An 18,371-nucleotide genomic window follows, 5' to 3' on the forward strand; every position below is an offset into this window, starting at 1 on the left:
TTAGCATCTCCCTTGAAGAGCGACATAGCAAACGATTTGAAAAAAAAAAAAAAAATAATGGGGGGGGGGGGGGGGGTGATTGGCAGTCACCGAGGTACGTTGTTTAGTAGAGTGACAGCCGCCGGAAAGAAGCTGTTCCTCGACCTGCTGGTTCGGCAACGGAGAGACCTGTAGCGCCTCCCGGATGGTAGGAGGGTAAACAGTCCATGGTTGGGGTGAGAGCAGTCCTTGGCGATGCTGAGCGCCCTCCGCAGACAGCGCTTGCTTTGGACAGACTCAATGGAGGGGAGCGTGGGACCGGTGATGCGTTGGGCAATTTTCACCACTCTCTGCAATGCCTTCCGGTCGGAGACAGAGCAGTTGCCATACCATACTGTGATGCAGTTGGTAAGGATGCTCTCGATGGTGCAGCGGTAGAAGTTCACCAGGATCTGAGGAGACAGATGGACCTTCTTCAGTCTCCTCAGGAAGAAGAGACGCTGATGAGCCTTCTTGATCAGAGTAGAGGTATTGTGGGTCCAAGAGAGGTCATCGGAGATGTTGACTCCCAGGAACCTGAAGCTAGAAACACGTTCCACCTCCGTCCCGTTAATGTGGATGGGGGTGTGCGTGCCGCCTCTGGACTTCCTGAAGTCTACAATGAGCTCCTTGGTCTTCTTGGAGTTAAGGGCCAGGTTGTTGTCAGCGCACCATGCTGCTAAGTGCTGGACCTCCTCCCTGTAGGCCAGCTCATCGTTGTTGCTGATGAGGCCAATCAACAAATGAGCTACAAAAACATCAACTGTTACCCCTTTCTTCCTGCAACTGAGGCAATTTTGTATCCAATTTTACATTCTTGCTTGGATCTCATGGGCTTTTTTTGCTCAGCCACATAGAACCCGAGTCAAAAACCTGCTAAAATCTAAGTAAACAATTCCCTCATTAAAAACATCTTGCCAACTTGAGAATTTAACCACGTCAGATCTTCCTTGAATAATCTGCTTTTCCAAATGAAGATTTATATAGTCCCTTAGGTTAGATTTCAATAATTGTTGATAGTTGGGGGGGGGGGGGGAATATAGGGCAAAGCATATTATCCTCTTGGTCTTTGTACTTAAAAATCAAAATGTGCTTTTATATAGCAGTATTTTTTTCATATCCTCTTTACTTCCTTATTTATCCTTTTTAATTGTACTCCCCTGCTTTCTGTACTTTTCCAGTTTTTCTCCTGTATTAACTCTGCCATAAACTTCTTCCTTCCGTTGTCTTGTCCTCTAAGCACTTGTCATCCTGGAGTTAGCAGATATGCTTTTTCGTGATTACACAAAATCTCATGGATTTCCTAAAGTGCTAAGACTGATTTACCTTCAAGTATCTATTTCCAATGCACTATTGCTCAATCAGTCTAAATTTGCCATATCCTAGTGTAAAACTTTAACTCTTATCCCATAACAATGCCAAATCTGACTAATAATCTCATAAAAATGTCTTCCACTGATTACCCTATTTGACTTCATTCCCTGAAACTAATTCCTAAACCCTCCCTTCCCAATTCCATAACCTTTCCACTTTCTCTTGCCACATTTTTTTTGAAAAGCTATTTTTTTTGTTAATCATTCCATGTCTTGTGTACCTTTTATTACTTAGCTAATAGCTAATTATCAGTAATTGAAATCATTTAATATTCCTACCATAGTCAGAATAAGTCTAATATTTAGCAAATTTAGCAATGTCAATTGGTGATTTCTAAAGTATATATTACTCCCCCTGCCATTTTCATTTATTCATGCTCCCTCTCCCTACACCCACATCTCATCTGGAAATCTTATCAGAAACATTCTGCCGCAAGAAAAAGAACCCCGGTTGGTCACTCCTTCTCCCCTCTCCCACCAGGCAAGAGGTACAGAAGTGTAAAAATCCATACCTCCACATTCAGGAACAGTTTCTTCCCAGTTGCAATCAGCAACTGAACCATCTTATCGACAAGTTGAGAACGGCCCTGACCTACCATCTACCTCATTGGAGACCCTCGACTATCCTTAATCAGACTTTGTGGACTTTATTGTGCACTAAACATTATTCCCTTCATCCTGCATCTGTACAATGTGGATGGTTTGATTGTAATCATGTATAGTCTATTCACTGATTGATTAGCATGGAACTAAAAAGCTTTTCACTATACCTCAGCACATGTGACAATAATAAATAAATTAAACTAAACCTATTGAAGATCTGCAATTTTGTGTACCCTCAAGTTATCTGGCTTACACCCAAATGCATGGAATTTAGATAATATGTCAGTAAGTACAGCCAGTTTTATTGTCTATTTTCTATCCTCTTGTTTTATGCGATTTTCAACCTCATTAATTTTCTGCCTTCCATTCCCAGTTCTGCTTTCTGTTTTCTGAGTCGTTGCTCAGCTTCCCATCTCTGCCATTAGCAAACCTACTTGCACGGACAATAATTCAAGTCCTATTAAACTGCAACTTGTCAAATCTGTATGGGTCCCATCTTTCCTGAATCCAAGATCTAGTTGCACTTCACTTACTGGTGACAGTGGTTGTACAAATGAATTTTGTCAGACCATCAAATGAGGAGAATATGATAAATCAAATGGCAATTAGATTTTAGTCACTAATGCCATCAAGCATCTGACTGTTCTGAAATAAACATTGCAGAAATAGTTAAGATTATTTTTTAATCCACTGGTGCAGTTGTTGTTCTGTGGCTGATGAAGCAAGACTCTTTTGCAGTTGATTTTACTCAAAATAACCAGCAAGACAGATTTGATGTGCAAAAGATTATTTTTGATTAAACAACTACACTGCAATATTAGCCTATGAAGAGAGTATTAAGAATAAAAATAATCTGTTTTCTGGTATTACTAGATAGACACGTTTGATTACCTTTTTCCTCAGTCACAAATATTCCTATTTATTTGACACTAATACAGCAGTGCACAACTGTGCTTTAGACTCTGATATAGCACAAATGTATTCACTATGTCTTACGTGTAAAGGACCACCCTGGATTTATTATTTTGTGATTTTAGTACAAAGGATACACATGGGCAATGGGGATATATTCACAGAATTGTGGCCAGTGTAAGCAATGATGGACTACATTTGCATCAAGAAGCAAGTAGATGGACAAAATACTATAATATTTTGCCAGCTATATTTGCTGTGAAGGGGATGCCCAGTTACCTGCACTGTTTTGAGAAAGAGATTTGCATCACTGGTGTTGATTTAGATTCAGCAAATTCATGAGTTACTTGGTAGTTTGGATAACATCTGTGGAGAGAGATACAAAATATTTCCAATCAATGACCTTCCACCAGAATGAGAAACTGAGTGCATTTTAAATGCAGAGGAGAAGGGATGATGATAGCAACTGTGATCGGTTGGAGAGCAAGAATACTTGTTAATTGTAGCTGATTTGTCTGCACGTCAGTAAATAGCAGGAGGCAAGTGAGATTGTGGAGAGGAAAAAAGGCAATGTTGCAGCTGTGAGATGCAAAACACCAAGTGCTGGAAATTTGACATCTAAAGAAATCCTATAATTACATACCAGACCAGGTAGCATCTGAACAGTCAGTGAATTATTGAATCTTCAAAAACAGATGTTCTCCAAAGAGATCACCCAAATTCCATTTGGTTTCTTCTGTGTAGATTAGTTTGAAATGCAATACACTAAACAGGAAAAATGAATTGCTCCTTCACTTGGAGGTTCTTTTCGAGTTTCTTTATGGTGAAAAGGGAAGAGGTGAAATAGTATTGCATCTCCTGCAGGTGCAACAGAAAATGCTGTGGGAAGGAGCGTGGTCAGTGGTGACGGTAGAGGAAGCAGAATGATGCTTGGATTGGGGGGTGTTAGCTACAGTTAAGATAGTCTTGGAGTACTTTCTCTGGAATGCTTGGCATTGCAGGCAGTTATAAAATTATCAGAGGCATTGATAGAGTAGCCAATCAACCTTTTTCACAGGATGAAAAAAATCAAATATTACAGGCCATAGCTTCCAGGTGAGAGGGGCGAACTTTAAAGGACATGTGCGGGAACCAGATTTCCACACAGGGTGGTGAGTTCCTGGATCTAATGGTGCAGCAGATAAGATATTGGTATTTAAGAGAGTATGAATAGACATGTGGATATACATGAAATGGAGAGATATGGATTTTGTTCAGGCAGATAAAAGTCGGTCTGGATATCACGTGGGCTGAATGGCCTGTTCTTGTGCTGTACTGATTTATGTTCAATGCAGGGAATATTGGAGAGAACAGTGCCTTTGGTGTGCAGGAAGGGCAGAGGAAGATGTATCCAATACTGAAATCTTGTTGGAGGTGGTGGAAATTCTGAATGATGTTCTACCCCACCAGCCAACACATTGAATGGAAGATGTTATCCTTCATCCAAATGGAGTAAAGTGAGTGAGAGTAGAAGCTCTGGAAATAAAGTAAAAATGTTGACTTAACAACAATAAAGGGGAAGCTCCAGTTAAGGGAAAAGAAAGACATTCTAGAATTATTGGTACGGAAGGTCTCATTCATATAACTGAAAGAATAAAGCCAAATAAACTAGAGGAATGAAATGGGTACCTTGGGGGAAGTGTGTATTTGTTGTAAATTCCATCTGGGCTTCACCTGTTACATTCCTAGTAGAAAATGTGAGATGTTTTGCTGTGTAAGTAAGCTAGCTATAATGTGTCCTCTCTCTTGCTCTTCTCATTTTATTGCAGAACATTCTGTTAAAAATAAACACAAATCTAATCAAAATTATTACTGATCAATCTTCCATTTTACTCTTAAACAATGAAATCTAGATCATAACTTGCCCATCCCTGTAACTCTTCCAGTAATATCCTAAGAATCTTCATTTCCAATGTCTTCACTCCTCGACCTTGGCCACAACGTCAGTTGGTAGCTCTAGTTTTAGAATTCTTTAATTTTTCATACACTGCTTAAAATGAGCCTTTTGTCCCAGTGTTTGGTCATTTGTTTTCCTTTAATTTAATGCACATTTACTCACTTAGGAAGAAGTTTGGAATCTAACTATGTTAAAGATACCATATAAATGTTGGAGTAGGAGGGTGGGCGGGCGGGTTGGGAGGATATCATTGAAACCTAACAGATAATGAAAGGCCTAGATAGGGTGGACATGGAAAGGAAGTTTCAAGTAATGGGAGAGTCTAGAACCAGAGGGCACAGCCTCAAATTAAAAGAACGTACCTTCTGAATGGAGATGAGGAAGAATTATCTATGGAATTAATTGCCACAGATGGCTGTGGAGGCCAAGTAATTTGGTGTTTTCTAAGGCAGAGATTGATGGATTATTAATATGGGTGCCATAGGTTACGGGGAGAAGGCAGGAGAATGAATGGGGTGGAGAGGGGAAAATGGAAAAAAATCTATGAATGGGGTGGAGAGGGAAAAATTGAAAAAAATTCTATGGGGTGGAGAGGGAAAACTAGATCACCCTGATTGAATGGCAGAGTACCCTCTATGTGCCAACTGGCCTACTTCTCCACCTTTGTCTTTTGGTCTTATGCTGTGTGAACATATCTTTTATATGGAATGACTTACCCCTTTCCGAATGATGGGCAGAACATCTTTTCTAACTTCCTTAAAGTCAAACTTGTAACTAAAACTCCAGCCATGATTAATAATTTCTCTCGTTCATAGCTAGTAATCTGGAGGGAAAATACAGCAATGAACAAACACGTATGCCAAAATGACAGATTGTTGTATCATATTACCAACTGATTAAATGTTAAATTGTTATATAAAGTTTGCAATCCCACAGGGATTCACTTTAGACTCAGAGGCACAATAATGTGTTTAATCGGCAGATGTGTAATCAGATGTGTGATAACTACAGCATCAGCAGTATTGCAACAAAACACCAGGCAAGTGTGAAGAGAGAAGAAGAATTTGATATCAAAGTATTATTGTGGTAAACAGTCAATATTGTTTCCTTCGTTTAAAATACGTTCTCACTTTCCCCTTTATTTTAGGCCAATCGTGCACTCATGTTAAATCAGTAATGTTCCAGGAATCCGGGATATAATTTTAACCAGTTCGACAGAAATCATTTCCAACTTCCGTTGTCTCTTGGAGACACAAGGGACTGCAGATGCAAGAATTTTGAGCTAAACGCAAAGTACTGGAGGAACACAATCGGTCAGGCAGCACCTGGAGAGCAAAGGACAAGTAAATACAATAGACATCACCTGTCCATTCCCTTCACAGATGCTGGCTGACCCATTGAGTTCCTCCAGTAATTTGTGTTATGTTGTTGCTTCATAACTTGGTAGTTTTCTGCACTGATTTTCCAAGATATTGATTGACATCCTTCCAACAATGTGAAGCTTGGGATTACATAGAATGTAGAGGATGAAACAGTCCATCCTGCCACCCTGTCTCTACTGAATATTCTATCTGCCCCTTCTCGGCCTTTCAACAAATGTTTCTACTTGTTTTCCTCATGAAATAGTCCAGAAAAAAAATGTTTTTTTAAAGCATCCAATTTGTTTATATAGCCACATTCTGCATTAGCAGGATCTGCACATTAACCACATTGAGTAGGAAAATATATTATTTCCTGACAAATCAAATGGCTTAGTTATTCAAAAGGTGATTGTGAGAAAGGCTCTCAAAGAGATATGTAGGAAAGATTCAATATATTAATTCTATCTTATATATATTGGTCACAATACTCTAGTTAGGATTCACAACAAGTTCAGGAAATGACAAGGTCAGGTCTGAAATTATCTGTGGATAGTGAAATGTAATCATTTTTAGTCATTTCTTCTCCATGAGAACAGCCAAAACTCTCTGACCGATTGAATTTTTCAAATGTGTTTTTTTTTCCAGATTTCCAGCAATGGCATTTGAATCTGCTTCCTTGTTTTTGTATTCACTATCCTATATAAAGCAAAGTATGCATTTCTGAACTATATGATTATTATGGGTTTTGCTCCCACACCTGTAGTTCTTAGCTTGATTTTAAATGACAGTATCTGTTTAATTGCCTGGTTCTTTGTAATAAAAGCTTTTAAACAATCCTATAAATATGCCTATGAAGCAATTCTAAATCGCCATATGAATTAAAAAATTGGTATGAAACTAAGGATTCCTAACTTATTCAAATTTAATCTGGGTTATCAAGATGCTTAGGATAAAAAGTATTAGAGGAAGCTGATGTTGTTTGCTGTAATGGGGCTGTTACTCTTTTACATGCTGTTTTCAATTTCTTAACAATTGAATACGCATATTCGAATCAAGACGGACCGTGTTATGGGCCAGGCCAATGTTTTGTGTGTGAATCCAAGTAAATTCCAAGCTTGAAAACAACCCCATCATCCACAAGGGATATTTTTAATTAGAAGTGTATTAACCGGTTACTTCAAAACAGCAATTGTATGTTTCCAGGCAAATTCCTTGTATGTATACATACTTGGCTAATGACATTTATTCATTCATTCAATCATTAATTAAATCATGCTTTCATTCATTCATATACATGATTTAAACCTGATGCTACAAAAACCTAAGATTGAGAAAAATGAGATTAAGAGCAACATAATAGGGCCAGGAAAAAACTAAATGGCATTTTAAATCTCATAATATCAATTTCTTAAAAGGAATAAAACTCCATTTATGAAATAATAATTTTTCAGAGCCAGACAAGTTTATGGCAGTAATTATGGTAATTATTATTTTTAAATCACTAGTACATTAACAAATCAGCCCTTGTTCTTTTCTGTCATGTTTAATGAGTAACTAGTGACCATTAGTCTATTTTCATGACCCTGCATTTATGCAATAACCCTGGGTCAACTGACTACTGTTATAGTGCAGGAGCTTGTGTTTTTATACTTTGCTCTGTCTATGTGCATATTGCAGTTATTGTTGTCCAATTTAAGATAATTGAAAGTGTACTGTGCCTTATTGTTATTCTCGGTAAGGTCTAGGCCATTATTGTGATATTGCTTCCTCTAAATATAGTTTGTCAATGTGAAGCGTTCAGGCATTTTGCAGTTTTGTACATTAATTCTGGCCGTCTCTGCAGAGGTTGCACAATACTTTAATGGTTGATTCATATCAGGTTAGTAAAGAATTATCCAAATTGCTTGGATGTTAAAAACCTGTTGATTATTTAGGTAATTTATCGTAATTAATTATTATATTTATTGAGGGTTCTAAACCATAATTATACTATTAATTATTGTTGTATGTAAATTTGTTGCCAAATTTATCCCCTCTTTAATTAGTTATGAAACTGCAAGATTGATTGTGAATTGCTTTGGCTTGTGGATCTGAAAGATCTTCTATCTATACATAACTAAAACTCTGATCTTGTTATCTTCCGGTTTGCGTGGTCTTTCTACTTGCGCAAAAACGGTTCGCAATAGCGCTACAATTTTCTGCCAGTTCACTCACCGTTCTTCTGTGCTGCAAGTGCACCAAGTTTCATTCCGATCGGTTGAATGTCTTAAAAGTTAGCGAGGTTTAAAAATCTTAAAAACCACGCGTGCGCACGCCGTGCAGATTAGCCTCTTCCCTTATCACTCTCCGGGACAGTCTGCCCCTTCCGGCTGCATCGCGTCTTTACTGGAGCTGAGCATGGCCAGCGGAGGTTTCCAACTGGACACAATTTAAGGAAGGACCCAAAGAGGCCCCAAGCAGCTCAGTGTCTGAGACCCGACCCAGCCCAGCGTGGGAGACCCAGCCGAGAGTTGCAGATGTTGCCAAATGGAGAGCGGAGACTCTGATCCTGCCAGAGGAGAATAACCAGCGCCCGCTGTGAGTCCCTATCGCATCGCCAATTCCAGCCACTACCCCTCTGGTCCCCCTTGCTGGCTCCTCCCCCCTCCACCATGATGCTCCCCTCTCCCCCATGGATCTTCCCAAGTCTTTTCTCTGAGCTCACTCCCCTCCCCCCGCCCACACACCACTACCACCCCCCCCCCCCCCCACACCAACCCTGCCCATAAGTCCACCTGCCCACACACACCCCCCCACACACATCGCCCACACACACTGCCACCCCCCACACCAGCCCCCACCCCCCCCCACAACTCCCTCACCCCCAAACCCCCCCCCCCTTGTCCCACCCCACCCCCCCCCCCCCACACCCTGCGACACCCCCCACAACTCCCCAAACTCCCCCACCCCCCACCCCCCCCCCGTCCCCACCCCAAAAACCCCCCTCCCCCACAAACCTCTGACACACATCCCACTTCCCGCCTCCCCTCCTACACATGAAAGAGGAGGGGTAGGGAGTGCTCGGGGATGAGGGGAAATGAGCCGCGCATGTGCAGTTATGGGCTATGGGTGAGCGGTGGAATATTGCGTTAGTGGAACGGGTTGCTTTGGTGGAATGGGTGAGTGGTGGAATGTGTTGGGGAATGAGTTGCGTTGGGTGTTGAGCTTCTGCTGTTGGAATAACTTAAGTCACACACAGTGATTAAGATCTAAAGACTTTAGTAACATTACAGCATAGGTAACTTCATCTTAGCACGTTACTCTAAAAGTGAGAGAGAAAGGCTTTCTGTTAGACTAGTGGGCGTAGCTACAAAGTATGACATAACTTGAGTCACTGATCTACATCCTCCCTCTTCAATAATTAAATGTCAGTACAAAACCATTGACTAACTAAGGCATGCATAGTAATTGATAATAAGCTGGAGGAAAGTCAAACATACCCGGGTACTTCACGGTGGCTTGCAAACACGACCAGCACGTGTGTGATAAAGACCATCTATGTTTTTCCCCACCAGGGACAGAGCAAGTGGCTTCACAGGTGATGGAGACTGAACCAGCATTCCCGGTGATGAAACAGGAGACTGTGGTGCATGCGGAGGAAGTGTCGCCACTGGCAAAGCAGCCGCTCCAGTTGTGGGTTGTTATGCTGGTGTAGGCGGATCAATGCCGCTGGGCACGGACGTCAGTACACTTGTACGGTCGGGATAGTACAGTGGTGGAGCTGGCTCATTCACAGGCAGGATATGTTGTCTGTTACGCCTGTAGGTGCTGCCATCGGCACTGACCAGATATGAGCATGGCTCAGAAGCAGTTCCAGAAATAACACCAATACGGTCATGGCCTTTGTTGGTTTGCAAACGAATCACCTGCCCCTTGGTTAATGGTGGCAGCGGCCTACTTGTTTTGTCATACCACTGTTTTTGATTGTCACGCTTTTGTTGTAACCTGGACTAGACTTCCAATGGTGGAACCACCTGTGGGATCAATGCCTGATCTGCCACAGTCACCGTGGCTCGGGTCTGCCTCGACGATAAACGTTGAACAGTGAACCCAAAATGGGATCGCGGGAGATGTTGCGTAAGTTGAGCAGATCCAAGAAAACGTTGGAATTAGTTCTGTATGATCGTTCGATGAGCTGTTTGGCACTTTTGACAGCCTGCTCAGCTAGTCCATTCGACTGTGGATATTCAGGGCTGCTGCTAGTGTGTGGAAACCCCAGCGTGATAAGATACCACTTAGACGTGTAATAAACAAGATCAAAGCTAGTGCAATCAGGGATTAAGCAACAGAATGCATAGCTGGCCTTTAATCTTCTCAAAAAACATGATGGCAGAATGAAGGTGTGGAAAAACTGTATAACTTGGTTAACTTTTATTTAAGAGGAGGGTGGGCATGTGCAAGTGAGTGTCTGTCATTTGTTACTTAGCAAATAAGAAATTAATAAATCTGCTTTATGGTCATGTAACTCGCAATCAAATTTAAATGCACAATAGAAACTTGTAGAAGTGCATCTTTGGAAGTTCATTACCCAAGGAGTTTTGTTTAGTTTATTGTCACGTGTACCGAGGTAGAGTGAAAAGCTTTTGTTGCGTGCTAACCAGTCAGCAGAAAGACAATATATGATTACAATTAAGCCATCCACAGTGGACAGATACATAATAAAAGGAATAACACGAATAACGTTTAGTGTAAGAAAAAAACTAGATTGGCATAGGGGTGGGATCTCGTGCAGGACAGGGGCACAGGAGGGGCTAGAAGTTGGTATGGATGGTGGTGTGTTGAGCGAGGAAGGAGGGTTGGTTTATACTGCACATATTTTAATGCAAGGGGCATGACGGGTCAGGCAGATGAGCTTAGGCTGTGGATAGGTACGAGCGACTGGGACATTGTAGCCATGACTGAAACCTGATTAAGGGATGGGCAGGATTGGCAACTCAATGTTCCGGGGTACAGGAGCTTCAGGAGAGACGGGTGAGGAAAAAAGAAGAGGGGGAGTAGCATTGTTGGTTAAGGAGGATGTCACGGCTGTGTTCAGAGGTGACATTATGAACAATTCGTCTAGTGAGGCTATATGGGTGGAGCTGAGGAACAAGAAAGGGATGATCACCTTGTTGGGGGCGTACTACAGACCCCCGAATAGTCAACGGGAATTAGAAGAGCTAATGTGCCGGGAGATTGCAGACAGCTGCAGGTCAAATAAGGTTGTTGTAGTAGGGGATTTCAATTTTCCCAATATAGACTGGGAAAATCATAGCGTGAAGGGTTCAGATGGAGTGCAATTTCTCAAAAGTGTTCAAGAGAAGTTTTCTAAAACAGTATGTCGAGGCCCCCACATGTGAGAGGGCAATGCTAAATCTAATATTGGGAAATTGGTAAGGGCAAGTTGATGAAATGGGTGGAGAGGAGCCTTTTGGGACAAGTGACCACAGTTTGATTAGGTTTAAGATAGATATGGATCGGGATGGAGAGGGTCCACGTGTTAAAATTCTCAACTGGGCTAAGGCCAACTTTGAGGGTATGAGAGAAGGTCTCGCTCAAGTTGACTGGAGCGGGTTATTTGAAGGGAAAGGAATATCGGCCAAGTGGGATGTTTTTAAAAGTGTACTGAAGATAGCTCAGGATGTGTACATTCCCGTTAAAGTGAAAGGCAAAGCAGGCAAACGTAAGGAAGCTTGGCTGACGAGGGAAATTGAGACGTTAGTCAAAAACAAGAAGGATGCATGGGACAGGAATAGGCAGCTGGGATCAAGTGCATCCCTGGAGGGGTTTTGGGAAGTAAGGCGTAAACTAGAAAAGGAGATCAGAGGGCAAAAAGGGGCCAGGAGATAGCTCTGACGGGCAGCACAAAAGACAATCTCAAAATATTTAATAAATACATTAGGGGGAAATGGGTAACTAGAGAGTGAGTGGGACCTCACAGGAATAAAATCTGTAACCTCTGTGTGGAGACACAGGAGATGGGCAAAGTCCTCAATGAGTATTTCTCCTCTATTTACTGAGGAGAAAGACAGCAGGACGGAGGAAATTGGAGCAGTCACTGGAAGTGTCATGAGAACAGTCAGTCCTTAAACACAGGAGAGGCGCCAGAGGATTGTAGGGTGGCAAATGTTGTGCCTCTTTTCAAGAAGGGCTGCAGGGAAAATGCTGGGAACTATAGGCCAGTGAGCTTAAAATCTGTAGTAGGTAAGTTACTGGAGAGTATTCTGAGGGATAGGATTTACAGGCATTTGGATGGGCAAGGGCTGATTTGGGACAGTCAACATGGTTGTGTACGTGGGAGGTTGTGTCTCACAAATCTGATTGATTATTTTGAAGACGCGAGCAAAATAGTGATGGGGCTGAGTTGTAGATGTTGTGTACATGGAGTTGTGTTGTGTACTTTAGTAAGGCGTTCAACAAGGTGCCACATGGTAGGCTGCCCTGGAATTGGTCCATCGTGATTTGGATGAGAACATACAGGGCAAGATTAGCAAGTTTGCTGATGATACAAAAGTTAGTGGTTTTGCAGATAGTGAACGATTGCAGAAGGATCGGGATCGATTGGCCAGGTGGGCGGAGGAATGGTTGATGGAATTTAATACAGAGAAATGTGAGGTGTTGCATTTTGGGACTTCGAACAAGGGCAGGACCAACACAGTAAATGGTAAGCCTCTGGGTAGTGTTGTAGAGCAGAGAGATCTAGGAGTACAAGTGCATGGTTCCATTAAGGTCGAGTCGCAGGTAGATTAGGTGGTCAAAAAGGTTTTTGACACTTTGGCCTTCATCAGTCAGAGTATTAAGTATAGAAGTAGGGAGGTCATGATGCAGTTGTATAAGACTTTGGTGTGACTGCATTTATCATATTGGGTTCAGTTCTGGGCACGATGTTATAGGAAAGATATTGTCAAGCTTGAAAGGGTTCAGAAAACATTTGCGAGGATGTTGCCAGAACTAGAGGGTGTGAGCTATATGGAGAGGTTGAGTAGGCTGGGTCTCTATTCCATGGAGTGTAGGAGGATGAGCAGAGATCTTATAGAGGTATACAAAATCATGAAAGGAATAGATCGGGTAAATGCACAGTCTTTTGCCCAGAGTTGGGGAATCGAGGACCAGATTCAAGGTGAAGGGGAAAAGATTTATTAGGAATCCGAGGGGTAACTTTTTCACACAAAGGGTGGTGGGTAAACGGAACAAGCTGCCAGAGGAGGTAGTTGAGGCCAGGACTATCCCATCATTTAAGAAACAGTTGGACAGGTACATGGATAGGACAGGTTTGTACAGTTATGGACCAAGCACAGGCAAGTGGGAATAGGGTAGCTGGGACATTGCTGGCCGGTGTGGGCGAGTCTGGCCGAAGGGCCTGTTTCAACACTGTATTACTCTATGACTCTCTAAAAATCCAATAAAGTCTGATCAAAAACAGTGCGAGGGTCTTCAATGAGGAGATAGAGGTGATTAAGAAGAGCATCCTTAAAGTAAGAAAGGTTACTGTTGGTGTAGAGATTTAAAAGAGTGTCGCAATTGTAATGTGTGATTGCAATCTGCTTCTGTGACTAGCACACATTGAGTCGCCAGAATTGGGCTCCATCTTGGATCATAATATGTAACTGACAACTCCATCAGACACCACATGTTCAACATAGAAAAATCTGTGGTTCCCACCAGGCTTGTAAACCACCTGAGAACCCACAAATCTGGAGAGTTTTGTGGGAAATCATGCTTAATTCTGGAAAAGTGCCTCCGAAAAAAATAGTGATTGCTACAGGGAATAGTTGAAAAGATGGATATAAACGGAGCTTAAAAAAGTGAGTAAGAAAAAATTAATAGATTATATTGTTGATTATGATGCACACAAAATTAGGAGAGGCGGTTCGGGCAGAACAAACTTTTGCTTTGACTAAATGCTGTCACTGTATATTTCATGTTGCCTTTGATTTGTTGACACAATTGATGAGTTTTAATTGAATAAATCAAGGAGAAAATTATAGCTTCTGTGTACGTGCAACAAATCATGGAAATTTAAATATTATTTGTTGCTCTTCAGGATGCCATGCTCTCTTCCTCACAAATACGTTTGGTGATGAAATCATCATCATAATACAAATGGAGGTTACTCACTGACAAGTTACAAGTTGAAAGTGTTGTCAGATTCAGATTCAGATTCAATTTTAATTGTCATTGTCAGTGTACAGTACAGCATTTAGCATCTCCATGGAAGAGCGACATAGCAAATGATTTGAATAAATAATAATAAGTGTCCGGGGGGGGTGGTGATTGGCAGTCACCGAGGTACGTTGATGAATAGAGTGACAGCCGTCGGGAAGAAGCTGTTCCTGGACCTGCTGGTTCGGCAACGGAGAGACCTGTAGCGCCTCCCGGATGGTAGGAGGGTAAACAGTCCATGGTTGGGGTGAGAGCAGTCCTTGGCGATGCTGAGCGCTCTCCGCAGACAACGCTTGCTTTGGACTAATGGAGTCTAATGGAGGGGAGCGAGGAACTGTTGATGCGTTGGGCAATTTTCACCACCCTCTGCAATGCCTTCCGGTCGGAGACAGAGCAGTTGCCATACCATACTGTGATGCAGTTGGTAAGGATGCTCTCGATGGTGCAGCGGTAGAAGTTCACCAGGATCTGAGGAGACAGATGGACCTTCTTCAGTCTCCTCAGGAAGAAGAGACGCTGGTGAGCCTTCTTGATCAGAGTTGAGGTATTGTGGGTCCAAGAGAGGTCATCGGAGATGTTGATTCCCAGGAACCTGAAGCTAGAAACACGTTCCACCTCCGTCCCGTTAGTATGGATGGGGATGTGCGTGCCGCCTCTGGACTTCCTGAAGTCTACAATGAGCTCCTTGGTCTTCTTGGAGTTAAGGGCCAGGTTATTGTCAGCGCACCATGCTGCCAAGTGCTGGACCTCCTCCCTGTAGGCCAACTCATCGTTGTTGCTGATGAGGCCAATTACCGTTGTATCATTGAAGTCTATTGTGTGCAGCGAAATCTATTGTCTTATTCCCCTAAGGAGGACTTTTTAAAATAAAAATATTTTGTACTTCTTCTTCAACCTCTTTTACCTTTTCTCTCATGTTTTCTCGATTTCCCAATTTGTTTTCTACCTGTAGAAATATCTCCTATTTCAATTCTGTCTCGGTGAAGGTTGGAGAGCTTTCCTCATTGCTGCCTGATCGTAGATTCCGTAGGTTTCACCTTAGCTCTGGAGTCTGTCACACTGTAACACACTCCCTGTGACAGTGGACGGGAGAGATTAATCTGCTATCATCCATGCCGAACCGACAAATGGTGATGTGTGCATGCTGAACTCTATTTCTGAAATGATCTTTCATTGACATTCCTGTTGTGTAAATCTCCAGACAGAAGTCTGCATAATTTCTGTGAGCGACTGTAACACTGAGAACAAAATCTGGACCATGTTTTCAATATAAATACAGATGTTGGCATCTGCTATCTTGAAAGCTTTATTCTTTTGGCATTCATATTTCTGTGATAGAAATAGATGTATGGATGCATCAGAGTACTGAATTAGATTTACTTTCTAATTAATCAACGAGTGACAGAATCACTATGGATTTGTTTTAATGCACAGTACCATTAATCATCATTGTCAACATAAATATCAATGAACATATTGTGTTAGGAAGAGTTATTTAATTCGAATGAATAAAGAATCACATATGTGGCAAGTTTAATGCATTCCGACAAAGCCCATTTCTGATTAAAAGTCTTGTGGCAATTAAAAATGCAAGATTTCAGTCAAGCATGAGTATAAATCTTCATTTGTATTAGGTCTTTTGCTCCATGAACAAATTTGCTTACTGCTGCTCTGTCTCACATAATAATGAAGTATACATTAATGGATTTGAAACTTATTGAGTCGAAAGATTGTTTTCCTCTTGAACTTTGAACAATCAACTCGTACTTGATCTTTGCTTGGCAGTTTGCAAATAGAGTTGTGTTTTAACAAATCTTAATCGTGAAGGATAAATCTTGGGTTTTCTACTTACATGCAACTTTTGGTCAGGATGATACAAGTAGGTGATTTGTAATTTTGCATAGTCTGTGAAAAGACAAGCATTTGACTGATCTTTATCTTAGTAAAGACATTATGCTCAATGTGTGGAATGATACATCTGGAAGGTCTGAATTATTTCTATTTTCTTATTTTATCAAGTTCTGTTTGTTAGACTACATGGGTGCACGTCACATCCTACAGTGAAGACATTGTTAACGCTGTATTAATGGAAGGTAGAGAAAATTCTCTGCTGTTAGTTTAGATCTGATTAGGATTTGCCATGGATTTTTTTTGTCCCAACTAACCTTTAGGCCAGGACCTTAATATGTAAGATGTACTACTGATATTTTCACCATTGACTAATTTCCACCTTTTCCCTTTGAAAGATTGATCTCTTGCACTCATGCAGCTAATTACTGTATTGTGCCCTCTAATTAGATTTATGCTTCACCATTATGCAAAATTAAAACCAAATTAGCAGGCATTGCTGCATATTAGCTTACTACTTGATCTTCCTGTGTTCAAACTTGATCTTAATGTAGCTAAACAGTGGCACCTGGGTGGCATACTGGTACTAGGGCAGCACAGTGGTGCAGCTGGTAAAGTTGCTGCCTCACAGCACCACAGACCATATTTCAATCCTGACCTTGAGTGCTGTGTGTGTGTGGAGTTGGCACTTCTGGTGACTGCATGGATTTTCCCCGGTTTCTCCGGTTTCCTCCCACATCCCCAAGACTTGCAGATTTGTAGGTTAATTAGCCCCTGTAAAATAATCCCTAATGTGTAGGGAGTGGATGCAAAAATGAGATAACATATAACGAGTGTGAACATATAACAAGATAGTCCGAGGGTCACCAATTAGGTAGATAGTTGTTCAGGTCTGCTCTCTAGGTGTGGTAGGTTGATTTGCGTTACCTGATTGAAGCTGGGAAGAAACTGCCCTGAATCTGGAGGGGTACATTTTCACACTTCTATATCTTTTGCCCGATGGGAGAGGGGAGAAGTTGGGAGTAGCCTGGGGTCGATTCTTCTTTGATTATGCTGCTGGCCTTGCCGAGGCAGCGTGAGGTATCAATGGAGTCAATCGAAAGGAGATAGACACAAAAAGCTGGAGTAACTCAGTGGGACAGGCACCATCTCAGGAAAGAAGGAATGGGTGATGCTTTGGGTTGAGACCCTTTTCACTGTACTTCTCAAGTATGATCTGAAAGCAGGCAATGTCCTTAACATCAATAGCATTCTAAATTAAACAATTTTCATGGAAATAACATTGAACTTGTGATTTCATCTTCAAGTGAACTGAGCCCTGTATCCTACCCTGCTGCCCAACAATATAGGCACCAAACTAGAAATCATCGTGGGGTCTGTCTGATATCTGAATCAGGCATATCATTGAAATTTCCAATTTAAACAAAAACAATTTCTTCGTCAGTGGAAATATAGGTGCCTTATCACAAATTAAACTGACACAGAGGAATTTGACGTACCCAATTTTACAATTAATTTGACTTAAACCTATTGGCGTGTTACATGCTCATAAAATACCTATTTGTCATAAATTAGTTTAGCTATGATTATGAATAATCTGTATGGATTTAAACATTTCTTTCCAAAATGATATAATATTGAAATTAGTGCAAAAGTAACGAGACTGCTCGTCCACTATAGTTGATGCATTGAAGGTCAAGTAATTTTGTATTTGTTGCAGATTATCTGCAATATTTTCATGCTGTGTTTTTAATTAAATTTTTGCACTATGCTTCAGGTAAGAAGTACCCGATGACCCAAGATCCTGATGTACTTCCCTGGGCCCAGGCAGGCATTGAACATATTTTCCACCAGCTTTTCAATGTCCAATTATTTTATTCCATGAGTACCGCAATAAATTTGTATTTCCCATATTTTATTATGTTGGTCATTATTTACAAATATGTTTTTACTTCCAATTATTTACATGGCCCAATTTGATAATGTTACAGTTCTTTATTTATAATTGTCTGAATAATACATGTTGAAGTAAAATTTCTATGCAAAAACGGATAAGCTCTATTTGTGAGCAAATCGAACTAAGAGATTGAGGAAGCAAATGGAAAAATAGAAGCAGGGAAAGGAAAGGAATTTGCAAAA

General features: G+C 41.3%; 1 protein-coding gene across 1 annotated transcript in view; it reads left to right on the forward strand.

Annotated features, from left to right (window-relative positions):
* spopla (speckle type BTB/POZ protein like a) overlaps positions 1–18,147 on the forward strand; it is a 188,808-nt gene extending 170,661 nt beyond the window's left edge. The window contains exon 14 of the mRNA XM_055638657.1: positions 18,010–18,147. Within this exon, the coding sequence (XP_055494632.1) occupies positions 18,010–18,013 (4 nt within the window). The 3' untranslated portion in view covers positions 18,014–18,147. The remainder of the gene's footprint in view (positions 1–18,009) is intronic.
* Positions 18,148–18,371: the final 224 nt, after the last annotated feature.

This window comes from Leucoraja erinacea, chromosome 7 (genome assembly GCF_028641065.1).
Source record: "Leucoraja erinacea ecotype New England chromosome 7, Leri_hhj_1, whole genome shotgun sequence".
NCBI classification, from domain to species: domain Eukaryota; kingdom Metazoa; phylum Chordata; class Chondrichthyes; order Rajiformes; family Rajidae; genus Leucoraja; species Leucoraja erinaceus.